We start from the raw sequence: 22,392 nt of genomic DNA on the forward strand, positions 1-22,392 counted from the left end.
TAGGAGCTGTATTATTGTTCAACAGTTCACATTATGGGTAAATACCAAAAATAGTGATAGGAGCTTGCTCCACCCTTTCTATGAGTTGCCTCAGCTTGCACTACCTAATGGATCAGGTGCTGCACTATCCAGGTATTTGCTTACGCTTGGAATCGCCGAACTTTATATAGTTTCTATATTCGGCATGAAACTCTTTGAGTTTCTTATTCAGCTAAGAAACAATTTGGGATGTAATATCCCTTAACTTAAATAAGTTCATGTCGCCGAATTGAAGCCTTTGGCTCTTCATATAATTTGTATAGGATTTATTTTGCATGAAGAATTGCAAATGAAAAAGCTTCCCACAAGATGGGTGCCAGGCTTGCTCACACCAGATCAAAAATGCACTCGCATGAAAATCTCTGAACAGTGCTTGGAGAGTTTTAACAAGAATGAAACTGATTTTGTACATCAATTTATTACTATGGATGAGACCTACATTCATCATTACAAACCGTAATCCAAACCACAGTTAAAACAGTGGACAGAACCTGGTTGTTCAGCACTAAAGAAGACAAAGTCAATTCCATCAGCAGGAAAGGTCATGGCATTTGTGTTTTGGGATGCTAAAGGCATTTTGTTTATTAATTATCTTGAAAAGGGTAAAACTCTTTTTTACCCTTTGTAACCGGGGAATATTATTCCAATCTTTTAACCAGACTAGATGAAAAAAGTCATGAGAAAAGACCCAGTTTGCAGAAGAAAAAAATCATCTTTCATCAGGATAATGCACCTGCCTACAAAGGTGTTTTAGCAATGGGAAAATTAAGGGATCTGCACTATGAGTTGTTGGAACATCCACCCTATTCCCCAGATTTGGCTCCCTCTGACTTCTATCTCTTCCCAAAACTAAACCTCTTCCTCGCTGGTCAGTGTTTTTCTTCGAATCAAGAGGTGAGTGCAGCTGTACAGGGGTATTTTGCAGATCTTACTGAGAACCACTACAGGGATGGGATAATGGTGCTGGAGCATCGCTGGAATAAATGTATTAGTCCTTAAGGGAGATTATGTTGAAAAATGAAAATAATTTTGAAATTATAAATTCGTTTTTTTCATTATTAGGCTGAGAACTTTTCAGACCATCCTTGTACACTCCATTTATCATGTACTTTCAACAAACCAATCAGGACTAGCAGAACATCCAAGAGAACCCAAACAGAAAACAACGTGGCAACAAACTGAAATCATCATCATCATCATGCATATCAAGGATTTAGGCCTAGCATGGCCTCTGTTCCGGCCGCCTTAGAAGTCATTGTTGAATCGTTTAAGAGGACGTCCTGGTTTTCTTTTTTCTAATGGCTTGTACTTTAAGGCTTGTTTTGGTAATCTTTCTGTTTTCATTCTTTGAATGTGTTCCATCCATTTATGTTTATATTTTTAAATTTTTTCTATTACTGGTTCTTGGTTTAATTCTTTCATAATTTCTTCGTTTGTTTTGTGATCAAAGAGGGTATACTTTGCAGTTTTTCTCATAAACTTCATTTCTGCTGTTGTTACTTTGTTTGTCTTTTTGTTTTATTGTCCAGATTTCGCTTCCATACATTAAGACCGGTAGGGCTAATGTATTGTATACTTTTAGCCTGGTTTGTTTTTGAACTAGGTTTGGTTTAAATATAGAGTTAATTACTCCTGTTATTTTTAAATATTTTGCAATTTTTATGTTTATATCTTTTTCATTTTCATAAGTGATCATACATCCTAGGTAATTAAATGAATTCACCTGTTCTAAGATCTTGTTATCTATTACTATTTTTGTTCTTGCTGGATCTTGTCCTTTAAAGGTTTTTGATTTTTCTGTTGATATTATCATACCATAATCTTTGGATATCTCATTTAGATCTAAAATAGCTTTCTGTAGTTTATCTTCAGAATTTGTAATTATTATTTGGTCGTCAGCAAAGAGGAGAGTGTTTAAGTTTACTGTAGAAGAAAGTTTAATTCTCTGATATAAATTTTTACTCCATTTTATTATTATTTCATTTAAGTAGATATTAAAAAAGATTTGATGAGAGGGGACATCCCTGTCGGACCCCTTGGTTTATCTCTCTCGTATATGATAGCTCGTGATTTAATCTTATTTGTATTTGATTATTTTCATATATACTTGTAATAGCTTTTAGGATATTATTTGGTATTTGTCTTTCTTTTAATATGTTAAATAATATGTTTCTTTTAACTTTGTCAAATGCCTTTTTCAAATTCAATAAATGCAATATGTGTTTCTAAATTGTATTCTCTTCTTTTCTCTATTATTAATTTTAGGCAAAAGTCTATACAGGATCATCCTTTTCTAAATCCATTCTGTACTTCTAAAATAAAGTTTCAGAATATTTCATTAGTTTGCTATTTAAAATTCTGCTATATATTTTGTAACAGAAATTTAGTATACTGATACCTCTATAGTTTTTACAATCATCTCTATTACCTTTTTTAAAGAAATCACAATTGCTTTTTTCCATTCTATTGGGGGATACCAGTTGAATAAATTTTATTTAAAAATAATAAGAGTCTTTCTTTGAATCTAGTTCCTGCATATTTATATAGTTCTGAACGTAGTTTATCTTCTCCAGGTGATTTTCCGTTTCTTGTTTCTTTCAGGCTGATTTCTAATTCTTCTTCAGTTAATTCCTTTTCAAACAATTCGTTAATTGTTTGCCAATTAACGAATCTTTTTTAAAATATTTGTCTGTCCACAATTCTGTGTAGTAATTTTGTTTTCTTTGGTATCTGCATTTAAGTGTTTCAAAATTTTATATACATTGGGTCTTATTTGATATAAATCATGTTCTAAATTAGAAACAAATTTGTTCCATGATTCTCTGTCTTTTTCTGACTTCCCTTTTAGCTATGGCTCTTATTCTTTTATATTCTATTTCATCTTCTAATCTTTTACTGCTTAACCATTTGTGATAGGCTTCTTTTTTCTTTTTGATTAATTCTTTCATTGTATCATCCCAGATCTTCAGTTTATTCCTTTTATTGAATTTTTTGGTCATTCCTAAGCTTTCATTTGCTGTTGCATTTAGTATCATTTTTATATTAAGCCATTCTATTTCTATTTCTTCATTTTGTTTTATTTTGTCTAGATATTGGTTAATTCTTTGTTCATATAGCCATTGTACATTTGTGTCATTCAATAGTCTAGTTTTATAAACAAATGTTTCAATTTTTCTTTCTGTTCTTGTTACTTGTAGCCATTTAAGTGGTAATCTTAATTTTATTTTAACAAGGAAGTGGTCACTGCTTATTTCATATCCTCTGTGAACTCTAACATCTAGTGAAAATTTTGATGTCTTTTCATTTAGTATAAAGTAATCTAATATTGATTTCCATCCTCTTGCTGCCCAAGTATATTTATGTATGTCTTTATGTTTATAGAAGGAATTTATTATTTTTAGGTTATTATAAACTACAAAGTCAATCAATTTTTTACCGTTCCTGTTTAGAGTATGTTCTCCATGTATTCCTATATTATTATTAATTTTCGTGTTTCCAATTGTTGTATTTAAGTCTCCTGCTAAAATTACGTAATCATTTTTATTTATTTTATTATATATGTTTTGTAGCTGATTATAAAAATCAATATTCTCTTGTTCTCTTCCCTTTCCTGGGGCATATAAACCAATTATTGTTAAATAGCCACTATCTATTTTTATTCTAGCTTCTATTATTCTTTCATTCCATAATTTATAATGTTTTAACAGTTTTGAAAGGGAGTATTGAATCTAAATCATGACTCCTGCTTGTGCTCTTTGGTCTCTGTCAACTCCACTGTATATCTCATTAAAATTTTCAGTTCTCATGGTTCCTTTTAATTTCATTTTTGTTTCAGTGATTACTGCTATTTTAAAATTTCTTTCATTTAATAATTGGTCTAATTCTATTTCTTTATATGCTATTCCTCTTACATTCCAGTTTGCTATGTGTATTATATTTCGTCATTTCCATTTTTGTTTTACCTTTTCCATTCCAGGGTCATTTCCTATAGATTCAATCCGATTATCTTTTTCTGTCAGCTTACTAGTAGAATTATGTTCTATGAAATGATCTACATATATTACAATTTCTACTCCAGAACTTTTAAAAATGTGTCCAAAATGTTAAAATATCCACAACAGTGCAAAGAAAAAAAAAAGCATAGAGTAAGTCATGACTTCTCTCATAAAACATTTGATGCATGCAGAGACCAGCAGTACACATGGCATCACTAACCATCAAGTTGCAACACAGCACATGCATACATTCCATTGTTAGTCTTTTTTAAATATTTAACACTGTGATCATTACCTTCTAGTAGCTTCTCTTTGTTTTATTCACCATTATCTCCTGAAAGAGTAAACTACAGTAGTTTAGAAACTAGCTGAGTTAAGTGCTCAGACATTTCAAGCTCCAATCTACAATCAATGTCTTAAACACTGATCATGCAATCCTTCAATGTGGTGAGGATAATCTGGTAATGTTCAATGCCACAAAAACACAGTATCGCTTTTTCTCTTGCAAAAGGGATATCAGCTCACATTCTCACAGTAACACACAAGTCGCCAGACCAGATCATATCTCTCTCAGATTGTACTGACATTTACATCCAGCCTATCCTGGTATAAGCATATCAAATTAATAACCTCAAGGCTCACTTTCGTGAGTATGGGAGTGGCAAACCTGAGGTACCTGATACTGGACCATTCCTTACTTCATATAATATACATCTGTTATATTATATGTAGACTGGTCCTTTCTCTTCTTTCTTTTCTTCTTGCTCCTTTCCCCAATGTTATTAGAGTATTCGAGGAATAGGGGTGAATTGTTACTATTTTGCTATTTCATTTTGTCTTATGAGCTAGTAACCAATTCACAAGTATTCTAATTATTTTCAAGTCTCAAAAAAAGAATTCAAGGACTACTCAAAATGGAAATGACTCTAGACAGCTAAAGGTGCCAATTGGAAAAAGGATATCATTTATTTTGCTATCTAGAATGTAAGAAGTTAATCTTACAAAGAAAACCAAATAGATCAAATTCTATATCAAAATGCAGTATTCACTGAAACAAATAAGAAATATCAGAGAACCAAAGAAAATAATAACTACATATCACATTGGAGGCTTAATGGATTGTATGCAGCATGCTTAGAAAGGATTAAAACAGAATTTAATACTTCCTATATTTCATCTCAGTCACTGAGACATCTTCAGGAATTACAAAAAAACTAATGTAACATATACACAAATACCACACAATACTAAGCCCAACCACTTGGGTGACTCTAAAGTATAATAATCTATGTAAATCCAAACCGCAATCGCAAATTCAACCACTCCAGACAGTAGTTAATCTATCTTCCAAAAGACTCAACGATGATGCCATCAGAGCCCTAAGCCTTGGCCACAATTTTGCGGTCGAAACGAAAGAAGTGCCGGTGCTTGATGTAATGTATAATATCTAATGTGGGATCTGTCGCTTAGTGCCGGAGTTAGCAAATAACATCAGACTTGATGTCGGCAACATCCTCGCCCAGTCTTTGCCTCCAAAAAGTAATTTATCATCTGGCCAATGCACTGCTCTCATGAAATTACGGAAAGAAAAAAGTATCGTCATCACCAGAGCAGATAAGGGTAATGCCACCGAATACAATTGAAAAATGGAGTTTATCCTCCGAGATAGCTCTATATACATCCCACTAGAACACGACCCCACACAAACACAAGTTAAAAAATTAAAAAACTTACTTAAAAGTATTTTCCTGGCCTCAGGACATTATGAAAAAACTCAAACCTTTCTGTTCCCGTCCCCCCACGAATATACAGTTTACCAAAAATCCACAAACCCAATTCCTCCCCTAAGACCTATAGTAGATGCCCCTAACGCACCTTGCTACAAACTGTCAAAACAGCTGGCCAACTCTTTGACCCCCCATCACTGGATTTTCCACATCCTATATAAAAAACTCGACCCATTTTAAAACCCTAATAGAAAATCTTACCTTAAATAACACAGACATATTGGTAAGCTTTGACATCTCCTCATTGTTTACCAATATTCCCTTAATTGATACCTTAGCACGTTTTTCCTTCTGACATCTTATATCTCTTTTACTTTGCCATCAATTCTGGTTATTTTTCTTGGAAGAACAAAATCTACAAGCAAATAGAGGGAACTACCATGGGTTCTTCCCCCCCCCCTCTCGCCAATTTTTATATGGAAGATTTTGAAAAAATGAGCCACAGACTCAGCCCCCTCTAAAACCTTCTATCTGGCTAAGATATGTAGATGATGTATTCTCTATTTGGCCTCATGGCCCATACACATTAGACTCCTTCCTCAGTCAACTCAACAGCCTACATCCAAGAATCCAGTTTATGATGAAAAAGGAAAAGAACAATTCTTTACCCTTCCTAGACACCTTAGTTACATGCCTTCCTAACGGTACACTTTCCTTCACTGTATACAGAAAACCCATGCACACAGGCAGATACATTCACAAACTCTTCCACCACCACCCCACTCAACAATATGGCATTACTAAAACTCTAACCAAGAGAGCCCACAATCTTTGTTCCAGTGGAACTGCCCTTACAACTGAGCTTGACCATGTACATAACACTTTCCTCTCCAATGGCTACAGCAATAACAGTATTAAAAAAAATAATCAGTTCTTCCCCCCATTCCGTGGTCTTCTCTTCAGAAAGAGTTTAGAAATGTCATCACCATACCCTACATCTGTGACACATCAGAAAAAATAGCCAAGATTTTAAAAAAGTACAACCCACACACAGCATTTAAGAATCACTGCAAACTTGCTACCCTTATCCATTCTACAAAAGATCAGCTCCCTCCTCTCTCAGTGCCTGGAGTTTATAAAGTACCCTGTTCCTGTAAGTTGGCATGCTTTGGAGAGACAGGCAGATCAGCAACCATCCATCTGGAGGAACACAAGTCATACATCTGCAACTATGACGATGGTCGGTCATGCCTGGCTGATTGGATACAACCCACAGTATCTCATGGAAAAAAACCACCATGCTCCACCACAGCAAATTCAAAAAAGAGACACTATTTCTAGAATCAGCAGCAGCCCTCAGAAATCAACCAAATCTTAATAAATACGGCTGCATTAGGCTTCCTAAGATTTGGGAAACACTTATCATCAGAGATCCCACCTTACATTCCAGGCCACCTACAACCGTCCTTAGAGGGCGGTTCCAGGTCACCTACAACCGTCCTTAGAGAGCGCTCCACCTAGATAGGACTTTAGAATCACTCACGTGGTTGAGCTTAGTATTGTGTGATATTTGTGTGCATGTTACATTAATTTTTTTGTGTAATCCCTGAAGATGTCTCAGTGACTGAGATGAAATACAGGCAGTATTAAATTCTGTTTTAATCCTTTCCGAGTGCTGTATACAATTCATTAAGCCTCCAACATAATGTCCTCACAGCACTCAAGATTCTACACATGGACAATAACTATATACATATCTACAGTGGAGTACAAGAGGACCACAGAGCAAGAGTGGTAGTATCAATCATGATTCACAAATCCCTTAAAGACAATATCAATAACTATAAATACTAGAATGAAAGAATATTATAACTCAGATTGAAACTTAATAGAGGATATCTCACAGTTCTTGGATTATACATTCTGGAGTAGGGGGAAGAAGAGAAGATTTCGGATTTCCATAACCAACTCCAAAATATAACAGAAAAAAATAAACAAATATGACAAATTATTATTGCTGGGTGATTTAAATGTTCACATAGGCAATATGAAAATTCAAAATCATATCAGAACTTTTGAAGAATTAGTAAAAAATAGAAATGGCCAAAGATTAATCAATTTCTCTATCTACAATAATCTAAGAATAATGAATAAAATGTTCAAACACAAAGACATCCATAAATTCACATGGTCAGCAAGAGAATCAAAATCTATTATAGACTATGCTATAGCAAATAATAAAATATGTAGATTCATTCAAAACCTTGGAAGACTGTACAAGGTTTTGAAATTGAATCAGATCATTATCTATGTGTTTTTGGGAGAACCATCAATATGGTTCTCCCAAAATGGATAAAGCACGAGTATCCATATTAATTCCACTATATCGACTGTTTTGGATTCTCTTTAGCCTGCATGGCCAATTTTCTTTCATAATCTGCTTTTGCTTTTCTTACCATCCTTGTTAACTTTCTGGCCTGAGCTTTATACTGTTCCTGTGCCTGCTGGTCACCTTTCTCCTTAAATTCCCTCCACAATTGTTTCTTTTTTTTGCAGCTCAAGCTTAATAGTGTTATTCATCCATTTAACCCCTACTTGATTTATTATTCGGACTCTTGGTATACAGTCAACCATTGCCTCCTGCAAACACTTCTTAACCACCTCCCATGCACTATCAACATCCAGCCCTTGCAGTTTTACATGCCATGGCACTGAGCCAAGCACACTCCTAAGCTTGTCATACTTACTAGCCCGGTAATTCTACATGTATCCTGCCTTAATTCCACTCCTTTAGCCGCCTCCCAAGTCATGATCTTATGATCACTCTCACCAGTTGGTGGCAACATGGTCATGTTCGTTACAGCCACATTCTCAGATGCGATTACTAGGTCAAGCACTCTCTGCTGCCTAGTATTTTCCATTACATGCTGTCGCAGATAGTTATCCCTTAATAACTGCATAAAATCCAATTCCTTTCTCCCATGTGCCCTCTCCTCTTTACAGTCAATGTTACCATAATTGAAATCTCCCATAATAATCACACTCCTTCCGCTCATTTCTTCTATTTGCCTATGCATACTATCCCCACCATCCATTCCATCACCTGGTCTATAGCAGCACACAATTGTATATTTTGTTCTGTTAGTTTCAATATCACACCAAATAGCCTCAAATGTGTTCTTTTCTCTATCCTGCAGTTCCACTTCTATTCTCCTTGGCTGTAGCTCATCAGCTATCATCAATAACACTCCTTCCCCCTTTTTATTCTCCCTGTCACTTCCAAACACGCTATACCCATCACATTGAATCCCACTAGCTTTATCATCTTCTGTCAGCCATGTTTCACTAATACCAACAACCTGTGGCCTGGAAGTGCTGACCAAGGCCAAAAACTCCTCCTTCTTGTTCCTAATACTCCTGGCATTAGTGTACATGAATTGCAGAAGCCTGTTAGTCCCATCCCTACTTTGATGTCTTATATACTAACTATCCCCTTCTGATTTGTTATCCTTCGTACTTGCTCGGGCATATTATACTCATTCATACACTCAACTGTCTCCCTAAAGTCTGCATATCTACTCCCCCCCCCTTAATAAACCTAGTTTCCCTGAGTCTGTACATCCACTTCCACTTCATTCATCAACACTTTTTCAAGCCTCCATACACCAAATCCATTCAAATGTAAACCATCCATCTTATATAAATCCTTTCGCCTATCGAACTCACTTCACACATCCACAAATTCCACACTCTCCATGCATAACCCATGCATAAAGTCATTGGCAATTATGGCAAATGACTTTATGCATGGGTTATGCATGGTCATAACCCATGGTCATGGGTTATGACCATTCGTTATTAAGAGGTTCGTTATTAAGAGGTGTCATACCGCGGGATGCTCACCATCCTAACTCTCTCACTCTTCCCTTTTGCTACCTCAATTAATTCCCTCACATCCTCTATCATTTCCATTTTGTCTTCTTTTACATCATTTGTTCCTGCCATGACTATCATTTCTTTCACCCTCTGTTTCTGCACTCTAATAGACTTGCTGACGTCCTTTATGTTCGCACCTGGTTGGTAGATTTCGTCAAACTCTCAATTATCACACCTCTTAATAACGAATCTCCGTTACAGCACTCGCTCCTTCATTTTATTTACATTTACGAACATTCTCTTATCTTTCGTATCAGACTTTCACCGTTTATTAGTCGGCACGTTCGGTACACATTTTTGCATACGCTCCAGTCCGCTTTGCTCTATGTATCGCTCCACTCAACCGTGCGATTTCACTACTTGCATCTATCTCACCATTTTCATTATCATCCATTCGTTCTGTATTTCTACCTTCATTTACACTTTCAACGTTGCTCTCACACCTATCTGATACTACCTCGCAATTTCTTATCACATCACTATTTTCTGACTTTCTTTAACGATATCACTTTTGCCACCTGAAACACGCTTTAGATTCTCATTCTCCTTACACTTTTGGCACATATTTAGTCCACTATCACCATCTAACCAGACTCTAACCGCTCTTCGCAAAGCACATATCTTACAGACAGCACACTGCATAAACTTTTTTATATCAGAATTCTTAAACAAACATGGTGACCTGGTCGCCATTTTTATTTTTTAAACCGGTGCCATGTGGACGCTATCTTATCTTAAAAATAATAATTAAAATAACACAGAAAACACACAATAATTGCACAGACACACTAAGATACGAAAAGCAAACAATACTAGGTAAAATTGCCAATGATAACATAAAATACTACTGATCTTTTCAGGAGCTCTCGACAAGCCGACGATCATATCAGTGCAACACCTACCGACCAAATGAAACAAGCAGTGACAGCACACTGATAAAAAACACTCAACAGGCATGCAATCAGGAATACATATCATACTTGAAGTAGAAAAAGCCATCAAAAGCCTGAAATGTGGAAAGGTAGCAGGAGTAGATGACATTCAACCGAAATGCTCAAGAATGAAAGTCTTACAGTGACTGCACTCCTTAGTTCAGAATACTCAGAAAGAGGGACAAATTCTAGATGACTGGAGTAGAGCTCTCATAGTACCCATATATAAAAAAAGGGAAATAAAACTGAATGTGAGAATTACAGAGGGATTTCCTTACTGAGTGTTCCTGGTAAGATTTATGCAAGTATACTTGAGAAACGATTGAGAAGGATTGTGGAAGAGAAGCTTGGTGAAGAACAAACTGGATTCAGGTCATGTAGAGGCTGTAAGGTCAGATTTTCACTTTACAACAAATAGTTGAGAAATTGTGGGAATAACAAAGATCTGTGTTTAAGTTTTGTAGACTTGCAAAAGGCATATGACAAGGTGCCATGAGAAAAGCTATTCAAAACACTAATTTATATTTTGTCAATATGGACATTATATCAAATATCAAGCAATACTTAGTCTTTATTTCAGTTGTAAGTCAGCAGTTAGAACTGAAGGAAATACAGGAAGACGGTTTGATGTTAAATGTGGTGTCAGACAAGAATGTACATTATCCCCTCTGTTATTTATATGGAGAACACCATGAAGCAAAGGTATTAAACTGATATCAAAATTGGAGATGTTAATCTCAGCTTTTTGCTTTATGCAGATGATGGTATACTTTTAAATAAGTCTGGTGCAAGTCTGCAAGATTCCCTGACTAAAATGAATAACTGTTGTAATAGGTTTGATATGAAAATCAGCAATAAGAAGACAAAGACAATAAAAATACGAAGAAGCACTGAATATATCAACTACATTGTGAATGAAGAACCAATAGAACAAGTAAAACATTTCAATTACTTAGGCACAATTTTTATTGAAGATGGTCAATTAAATAATGAAACAGACAACAAAATCGACAAAGCCAGTATGGTAGGAAGTCAAACATATATATGGAGTAAGAGAGAAATTAGTTAAAAAACACTAAATTATCTGTATACAAGAAAGTGTTCAAACCAATTTCAATTTACAAACAACCAATTATATAGGAATAACAAAAACTATTAATCAGATATTCAATCCAAATTTAATAAGAGTTATGGTTCAGAAGACTGAACCATAACTCAAGCATATATATAAAAAGACTAATAAGCTTTGAAATGAGACTCATGCACAAAACAGCTGGATAAAATAGACATGACTTCAAAAGAAATAGCGATATCTTAAAAGAACTTGAAGGAATTTTCTTTCTTCACTAATCCAAGTTGTTTATACATTTCTGGCCTATAGCAACATCCAACTAAACATGTCTTCCTGTCAACCTCCACGTTACACCACACTGCCTCATAACCATTGCCACGATTTCCTTCTTTCATGTCTACTTTATGTGGGCATAAATCTTCTGTTATCATTATCAGCAACAGCAGTTACCCTCCCTTCTTGTCCTTTTTATTCTTGAGAAAAATACTGTATGCTTCCATTTCTATTCCTGTTAGAATATCATCTTCATTCAACCATATTTCACTTATTCCAATGATTTTTGGGTAAATAAACTGAATCAGTGAAACCATTTCATCTCACTTATTTCAGATACTTGTGGTTTTTGTAAACAAACACAGCAATTTATATTTTGGTCTATAACCAGTCCTATCCAAGCCACTTGTTGGTTGTGATTTCCTCACCACACCTGCCCATTCACCATTATCACCACTTACCACATATATCTGCTCAGTCTCAACTTCTCCACCTACATCACAATATACCCTATCTTCATACACAAATACACTGCTACTTTCAACATCCACTCTCCCCATTTCCCTGTTTTTCTTGCATTCCAATTCTCATTCTCTCTTCATCTCTCTCTCACTGCTACTGTTTCTTTCCACTGATAAGCATTTCTGTCTCTTCAATACCACTCTCCTGAATTTTCACTTCATCACTTGCTTCTGATCTCTTGCATGCATCACTCACTCACTCACTCACACACACACACACACACACACACAGTTAAACTCTGATAAGTCTAGAATACTAAGATTCCACTTATCAGCATTTAACAGGCAAAGACCCTATAAGAAATTTAAATATATGCTTGTTTCTAAGTATGTGTTGTTGTGCTCTTTGTATAATATTGAATACATTAGTTTAAAAAGAAAAGAATTGTGAAATAACTCAAGGAGACATTATTTACTTGATAAAAGAAAAATTTATATATATGGAACATATGCCAATGATAAGTGTAAGTTAATAATATTGATTTAGAGTTGATATTACCTTTGATGTAAAATAACTTGCAAGAGAAATGGCAAAGATAATCTGTGTGAACAAAAGCTCAAAGTTCGGGGGCAAGCAGACGGTTGCCTCCAGCAGTTGCGTGCTCACGGCACATGAAGAAAACAAGCAGAGAGAGAGATAACGGACGTTGTGGGGGTCAGACCCATGTGACGAAAATTCTATGTGCCAGGTGAACGACCTAAGTAACGGTATTGAGGAGATATAAAAGGGTTAGGAACTCTCCCCCCCTCCAGGTCTCTTCTCTCTTTTCGTTTCCCCATTTGTTGACCGGCTCTCTTGGTGCTGGGTCTTTGTTGGCTGGACGATGTTTCTGCGGGAACCTTGTCACGGACTCCCAGGAGGCAGAAGCAGCAGGCCATGCTGCTTAGAGTTGGAAGAAATACACATCCCGAAGGCTATGACCGAGGTGGTCATGAAAAGATTGTTTGAGCATATCAATGATCGGAAAATTCTAGGCCCTGAGAGAGATTGAAGATACCGAAGGAATGTCCAACTGAATAAAAGACAAACTGGTAATGATGCAGAAAGAGTGAGGAACTATCATGTGTGGATAAGTAGAAAATTTGTTCTTTGTTTGTGTATAATTTGAACACTTAATGTTATGTGAAACTTTGATAGTGAAGGACTCAGATAGAATTATAAGACAGGACTATAGCAAAATTTTGTTACATAGGAGATCATGAAAGGATAATCATTAAACGAATTTGAATTATTGTATATGATAATGGATGTTTAGAAGATTCAGCCTAAGGAATGAATGTTGATATGGATTGTTAGTATTAAGATTGTATTGTAGGATTTATAAATTGTGTGAGTTGCATAAGGTAAATTGTGTCTTGATGATCATATCTGTTGAGGGTGTTCATGTTGATTGATTTAATTTGATTTATAACTTACTTAGAATGGAAATTTTTCTTGTATTACTAGTTGTATATTTAGTGTTTAATAAACCTTGCTATATTTAACCAAGATTGTCTGTGTATGGAATCTGATGCACCACTTATAAAATTGCTACGAATCTGAGCGGGAAACTTCTAGAATACGATTAAGGTCACGATTGCAAATCTAGTGTTATTTCAGTATATCTTCTTACTCACTTCTTGATTAACATAATTTATTTTAATCTAAGAGTTCTAAGTGGTGCAGTAAAAATATAAATTTCTTAGAACTTTATTGAGGTAGATTACGAAGGCTCTGCCACATTGGTTTTGACTCTACCCTACCTCTGAAACACAAAGGGTACCATGACACATAGGAAAGGCTTTACATGTAACATTGAGAAACTATAAAATTTAAAGAAATAGGACACAACAACACACACTGTATTTCCATCTAGCAACACTTTCTCCAGTGTACTCACTCCAAAGCCATTTAAATGGAATTCTAATCAGTAAATTGCAGCATATAGGAATGGACATAGGGTTGGTGAGATGGATAGGAGGGTGGTTGACGGAGAGATATCAGAGAGTGGTTTACTCGGGAATAGAGTCCACAAGACGGCCTGTGACTAGTGGTGTGCCACAAGGATCTGTTCTTGGACCACTGCTGTTTAATTTGTTCATAAATGATATAGGAAATGATCTGAGAGGAACAGTTCATTTGTTTGCGGATGATGCGAAGTTGGGTAGGGCAATAGTGAATGCAGATGACGTCAAAATTTTGCAGGATGATTTGGATAGATTGGAGGTCTGGGCTAAGGAGAATGGATGTCAGTTTAATGTGGCAAAATGTAAGGTTATGCATTTTGGGGTGAAAAGATTGGCGGCAGTTTACTGCATTGGTGGAACCGTGCTCCAGGAAATTGATGAGGCACGAGATTTGGGAGTGTTGGTAGATAAGGAATTGAAATTTAGGGGACACATTGCAAAAGTGACCAAAACAGCTCATCAAATCACTTGGTTGCTGAAGAATACGTTGACAAGCAGAGACAAGCAGGTTATTGTTCCTCTGTATCGAGCCTTGATAAGACCCCATCTGGACTACTGTGCTCAGATTTGGTCACCTAGGTTTCTTCTTGATGGGGAGGAGGTGGAGAGGATCCAGAGGCGAGTGACCAAGATGATAGCAGGTCTGTGGAATGAACCGTATGAGAACAGGTTGAGGATTTGTGGGTTGCAAAAATTGGTTGATAGGCGGAGAAGGGTAGATATGATTGAGACATTCAAATTACTGAAGGGTTTCTATAAAATTAATTCAGAAGATATTTTTGAGAACAGGGCTGGTTGTGGGAGGACTAGGGGACATCCATGGAAACTGGGCAAAAGTGTGGTTAGTAAAGGTGTTAGAGCTGGGTTCTTTACTTTTAGAGTAGTGAATGAGTGGAATGCGCTCCCTAAGTCTGTGGTGGATGCTGTGACAGTGAATGAGTTTAAGGCGAGGTATGATAGATACTGTATGAATGTCAAATAGTTGTGATGAATATGATTTGGGGCCTCCCTCGATGAGTCTAATGACTCCTTGGAGTTGCCCGTAATAATAGTAATAGTAATAGTAATAAATGCAACTCTCATGTTGACTAATTTTGACAGTAATATATCAGAACACAGAAAGTTAATAATTATTTATTGACTTATTGCTGATATTTTGCTGGTGTTATAACCAGCATCTTCAGAGCATCTTCAAAACACAGTTTATCACAGTACGTGAGACTACAACCATGGTTTAATAATAATACTAGTTCGAAAAATTGTAGCAACAACACAAAGACTAAGGACCTAATTAGGTGCCGTCTATGTTAAAAAAAAAAAAAAAAAAAAAAAAAAAAAAAAAAGAGAGAGAAAGCAGGTACTACTAGTTATGTCTTAAGATGACTATCTCCCAAATCTTAGGCAAATTTATACAGTCATATTTGTTAAGATTCAGAGTATGTTTCAAGGCTTCTGTTGCTTCTAAGAACAATCTCTCTCTCTCTCTGACTTATAAAAGCTTCTGTGCAGTACTTTTGTTTTCTTCCAGTTGATCCTGTGTGCAGGGGTATCCAAAGCATGGTCTGCTAGGCCCGACTTGCCATAGCGATGGAGCCGGACATATCTTTTATGTTCACTGATGTGGATGTCCACAGTTCTTCCTGTTTGATCATAGTAAGCTTGATCACATGAGCAGGATACTTCGTAGACTCCTGGATGTGATAAAGGAGAGATGCCGTCCTTCGGTGAACGGATGAGAGTTGCTATGGTCAAACAGGAGTTCTGGATAAACATCAACTACACACGGTCTGAATACAGTGCGTTGTTGATGTTTATTGAGAACTCTAGATATCTTTTCGATGTGTCTTTAATGTATGGGATGGTGACTGTTTTGTTGTAGTTCTCTGTGGTGGATAGTGGGAGGGGTTTCTTTGGAGCATTTAGTATTTGGTCCATCTTATGGGAATTATAGCCATTAGCTAAGAAGGTGTGGCGTGAGTGAGTCAGTTCAGCAGCAAGAGCATTGTCATTGGAACAGATTGCTCTCGCTCTGTAGGTTAGCGTTTTTAAGATACCATACTGTTGAGAAGGGTGATGGCACGATTGTTTGTGCAAATATCTCCCTGTATGTATGGATTTGGGTTTTCTAAAAATTGAGAATGACAAGGAACCATCTGGAAGATGCGTGATTAGTGTATCCAGGAAAGGCAGACAGTTATTAGCTTCCAGTTCCATTGTAAAGTGGATTTTGGGATGTTGGCTATTTAAATGTGATAAGAATGCATTCAATGTCTGGGCCATGTGGCCAAATAGCAAGCACATTGTCAACATAGCTTAGCAAACCAAAGCGTTGGTTTGATATTTATGGCTGTATTGATAGCTAGTTTTTCCAGGTGTTCTATGTAGAAGTTGGCTGGGGGGGGGGGGGGGGGGAGCAAAGCTGGCCCATCTAATTGTTTGTATATTTTTCCTTTCCATGTGAAATATCCCATGTATTGTGAATTTAAATAGTTCAAATACATCACAGGGAAAGTGTGACTTTAGCAGATCAAGGGTTTCAATTAGAGGTACATTTGTGAATAGTGAGGTGATATCAAAACTCACCATTATGTCTGAACTTTTTAAGGTATGGTGTTCTAAAATACTTTTTAGGTGGGCAGAATTTTTGACAAAAAAAAGGAGAATTGTTTGTCAGAGTGGCTAGTAGCTTAGCTAAATGTCTAGCCAGTTTGTATGTGGGACTATTTATACTATCCACAATAGGGCGTAAGGGTGTACCTTGTTTGTGAATTTTTGGTGCTCCATGTATCCTGGGTGTTTTAAAGTGGAAGGGCTTGAGTTTCCAATTACATATTTGGTTCAATCCTCTATCCAAGTGTAAGCAAACAAAGTTTGCACCTGAATATTTTCAGGACTGGAGCAACTGGTGGTATAAGTTCTGATCACTTAACTTAGTATCCCATAACGCAAAGCACATATCCTTATGGGTATGTAGAATGCTCTGCATTATGGAAAGGATCACTACCAAGACCGGTTTCAACCTTTATTGAGGTCTCGTCAGTGAGAGCTAGACCCAGAGGTGGTGATACTAAGGTGGAAGTAATGCAAAAGTCATATCACCATATACCAGTTGCCAAAAGGTGTAAACACCTTATTATTAAAATTCTCTGAATTAGAGATAGTTGATGGAAGTTTTTTTTCACTTGGCTAATTACCAATTACATATTTGGTTTAATCCTTTAACAAAGTGTAAGCAAAGAAAGTTTGCACCTGAAATATTTTCAGGACTGGGGCAACTCGTTAGTATCACCATCTCTGAGTCTAGCTCCCACTGACGAGACCTCAATAAAGGTTGAAACCAGTCTGGGTAGTGATCCTTTCCATAATGCAGAGCATTCTACCTACCCATAAGGATATGTGCTTTGCATTATGGGATACTAAGTTAAGTGATCAGAACTTATAAAGGTTTGCTTACACTTGGATAAAGGATTAAACCAAATATATAATTGGTAACATAGCCAAGTGAAAAAACTTCCGTTGGGCTTGAGTTTGTTTACTGTTTCTTTAGGTTTAGGAAGTGACTTTTTTCAGTAATTTATGCACCTTATTCTTTTGTGTGTTGGTGGGATTGTAATCTATAATTTTGTATGTTGACTGGTCTTGTAGAAGTGTGTGCAATTTTGTTTTTTTCATATTCTGTTGCATCCATCACCACAGTTGCGTTCCCTTTGTCTGCTTTTGTTATGATAATCTGGTTATTATTATTACATACCTCTTTTAGTGCAATGATTTCCTTTTGTGGGATATTATTTATAACACCAGTGAAATATTAGCAATAAGTCAATAAATAATTATTTACTTATCTTTCTGTGTTCTGATATATTACCATCAAAATTAATCAACATGTACAACGAACACATAAGCCTTTCTACACATGCAACCCATCATGCCAGTATAATTTCATTCTTCCATCAAACTCATATCATACATCCACAAACTCTAATCCTTTCTCTTCACACAGCTCCACTAGCATACCATTCATGATTTCAGTTATTTGAAATTTAAAAAAAATTTTTTTTTGATAAGTAGATGTTGTATTCTGATGAGAACATTGGTAAAAATACCTTTAGGAAATGGCCCAAATGGCTGTGGTCTTTCTTTGGTTCTTGTGGTAGTGCTTGCTCGAGTACCTTAAAAACAGACAAAGATATAATTGTTAAGTTATAATAAATATAATGTGTAATATGAAGTTAATAAAAATAAAAACCGCATTCAATAACTTAACATGAAAGTAATACATTAAAAAACATTAAAATAAAAAAAAAAGGTTTATTATTACAATCCTCATACTTTCATTCCCGTTGTATCATAAATGTTGTAAAGAATATTTCAATATACAGATGACTTTTGTGTTCTATCGCATAACTATGATTTTCAGGATATCTCTACATTTCAGAAAAATAACTGATTACCACCACAATATATATCAGACAGCAATAATTAGCACTATGTTCCCCACCAACTTTTTTGTATACAAGAGAAGGCATATAGTCTTGTTGGATTGCTGCAGCTTGGTCACCGTTGAAATTCTTCTAGTGGCATTTGGTTGGTTATATTATCAACTGTTCTTTATACTAATATTAAGTGAATGAATAAGCCCAGAGACATGGTCACATTGAACCACATTCTTTGATGTTCATATACATTAAAGTAAACAGTTAGTTCAGATTTCTTAAATTCATTATAACAGGAAGTAAGGAAATAATGACAACATAAAACAGATTTTTATAACATCATTCTCATATCACAAATATGCTGGCCTAGTCAGCAAAGTCGAAAGTATGCCTACTCCCCAAAACAGCCTGCTGGTTCAAAACCTACAATGTGCATGAATATTTGCGAATGTCTTTTGGTGGGATATGAAAACTTCACTGCCTGGTGTGAAACCACCTCCCCACTTACTGAAGGTCAAAAAAAAAGTTTCATGTTTGGTCTCTAGAGCTAAAAAAAAGTAGCCCATTAATGGTAGTTAAGCATTATGATTTACAATCTTTCACATAGATAACATTAAAATAAACCATTCACCTTAGAGCTTTTTTTGGCACATGTACAGCAAGAGAGCCTCCGTAGCTCAGTCAGTATAGACAAAGCTCTTTGGTTGGAAAGACCTGGGTTCAATTCCCATCAGTGACAAGTGGAACCTTTATCTGGTCTCTTTTGACTAAAGGTGAGTTAGCCAGTCTCATACGAGATAAGGTTTTTTTTTTTCACCTGGAAACTCTGGTTTTTTGTCCCCCAGAACAGGCAAACCAACCACGTGAACACACACACACACACACACACGCACGTGCAGATTACAGTCATGAATGCACCCCAGCCATATGCCAGCTCCAAAGCCCAGATAAAATGGGGGGGGGGGAAGCAATGGTGAACTACCCTGTAAAAATCTCACCAGGAATACTTTGTCGGCAATGCCTGCAAAGTCACCTACAGTCAGAAATGACTGAAAGGGAAAATCGGTCAGTACAGTAAGAATTAACTTGCTAATAATAATAATAACTTGGTTTCATCTCTTAATTTGATTATTACAATGCCACTAAAATAAAAAATAAAAACTCCAATTATAGTATCTCCAACCAGAGGCGAACTTAAATATTAGTAATTTAACTTAGCATTAATAGAGAAAGTCTCTATTTAATGTTATTTCCCATTGAAATTACATTAATTTTATTTCATTAAATAGGGAGGTAGTAGAAGGTATGAAAAATGAGTTGACTTGTGTGAAGGGAAGGGATGAGAAGACTTAAAAGGCCGAATAACATTAGAAGAATGATGTGTGTGTGTGTGAGAGAGAGAGAGAAAAATTAAGGAAAGAAAGGGAATGAAAGAAAGTTGGGAGAGTACATAAGCAAGGGAAAGAGAGATGAGAGGAAAGCATATGATAATTGGGAGAGCAAGGATGGACAGAGTGAAAAGAGAATGAGGGATATAGGTGAGCAAAGAATGAATGGATCTGTGAGGAGGGGGGGGGAAGGTGATGTATGGAGTTAAATGATTCACAATTTGCAGAACAATGTTAGAGGAGGTGCTACCTGAAGGAACGATAGAGAATGTGTGTGTCTATAGGATAAAGAGAGGTGAGAATGTGGATAAAATGAAAGTGATGGTTGATACAAATTATCTAAGAGGCAGTGTGAAACAGGTAGCAAGAAATATGAGGGTTATGTTAAGAACTGTGCAACAAAAAAGTATGAGAGCGAAGACAGTGGTGAATATACTGCCCAGATAGGATAATGTAGAAATGAGAAAGAGAGTTGCAATAATGAAAGACGTGATAGCAATGATGTGGAAAGAAAGGTGTGGAATATGCAGAAGCCCTGAGTGCATTTCAGGATAGAAGAGAACTGTATACAAGAGATGGACTGCATTTGAACATGAAGGGTGTACGCATATGGAGCAAAACCTACACCCACGATGACTGATGAGAACGTAAGCAGATGTTTACGTTCCCAACAATGAAATTTGACCATAGTAATATTAAATAAAATCAATAATACAACAGTTTAATAGTTTAAACTATTGTATAAACTATTAAGCTATTGTTGATAGTTTAAATAAACAGTTAAAGTAATATTTAAATAGTGTAAGTGTGCACAAATAGTCCATACACAGTTGAAGTGGTTAAGTATTATATATTTTGCACAAATATCTTTAACAGTCACACAGACTGAATATTTGCTTATGATCTCATATTTTGTTTCCAATGTTATTCATCTTTGGTGCTTCTTTTTTTATTTGCATTACTCATTGTAGTATTACTTTGTTTTGACATACTGTACCTCACTATACTAATAACAGGAACAAATCTGAAACAAGATAGCAAAATAGCCACTTAACAGCAGCATAATAACTGCTTTTTGTTATGTGAGAAATGAGATACTCTCATCTGCTTAAACAAAAAAATGTACACAGTAATACTGTACTGTACAGCTGCATGAGTGTACAGCTGCATGTATGAAATGTTGCATTTATTTAGTGCAGTTAATGTTCATATTTTTGATTATGTTGATACCTGATATTTGGAGAGGAAAAAAAACTCATAAAGCAGAAACTCATAACATGAGAAATGCCTGTAGTAGAAAAGGAAAAGAGGCTACGCTTGGCTTTTTTTTTTTTAATGAAGGGTGGTTGGGTCATGGAATTCATCGCCTGCTAGAATAGTGAAAACACAGATAGTGAATAGATTTAAGGAATGATAATAGACTGGGTTGTTTATGACAAGACTCCTGCAATGAGTCTTGTGACTGCATGGAGTTTCAGAATAATAATAAAAAAATATATTATGGCCACTAGAGGTTATAAGGTGTGTAGTGTTGGAAAGGAGTTCCAGAAAAGATGTGTATTTTGAATAATAAATGACAATATTTCTTGAATTTTAATGTTGTACTGTCTGCGCGGTTAGCCTAGTGGCTGTGCGCTTTGGAACCATATGACTGGGGAAGAAGTGTCCCAGGTTCGATTCCCTTCGAAGACGTGAGGAATTTGAGGATCTTCCGTAGCCATAGCCAAGTTAGCCAGTCTTGGGCACGGGCAGTAGAGTTTTTTCCGCAGTTTATCTGGCGTTTTTCATTCCGTAAATAGGCAAACCGACCCCATGAACACACACACACACGGATCTACAGCCATAAATACTTAACCCCCCATGAGGGGGCTCAACTCGCCCCAATAGGGACAGGGGAGAAAAAGGGAGGAAACTCCATACGAATAAATAACTAAATGTTGTACTTTTTTTTTGGAGAATGAAGTGTGTCTGCATGATTTTTTAAACTGTTACATTTATTATTTATTAGACAGAACACAATGATAGTACTCACAAGGTCAACCATGCGGGTGTCAACTAGTGCACCTAGGCGAGAACTACAAAAATCAAGTGGCATTAACGACATATTTTATCGATTTTATGAAATCGAT

General features: G+C 36.0%; 1 protein-coding gene across 7 annotated transcripts in view; it reads right to left on the reverse strand.

Moving 5' to 3' along the window:
- Window positions 1–22,392, reverse strand: part of Rab3-GEF (Rab3 GDP-GTP exchange factor) — a 1,186,669-nt gene that overhangs the window by 744,648 nt on the left and 419,629 nt on the right. For all 7 annotated transcript variants that reach the window (XM_090394443.1, XM_090394448.1, XM_090394444.1 and 4 more), the window contains one exon: window positions 18,546–18,611. In XM_090394443.1, the coding sequence (XP_090250569.1) occupies window positions 18,546–18,611 (66 nt within the window). The remainder of the gene's footprint in view (window positions 1–18,545; window positions 18,612–22,392) is intronic.

Source organism: Typopeltis vanoorti, chromosome 6 (assembly GCF_054136105.1).
Source record: "Typopeltis vanoorti isolate ZY-2024b chromosome 6, IOZ_Tvanoo_1.0, whole genome shotgun sequence".
Taxonomy (NCBI): domain Eukaryota; kingdom Metazoa; phylum Arthropoda; class Arachnida; order Uropygi; family Thelyphonidae; genus Typopeltis; species Typopeltis vanoorti.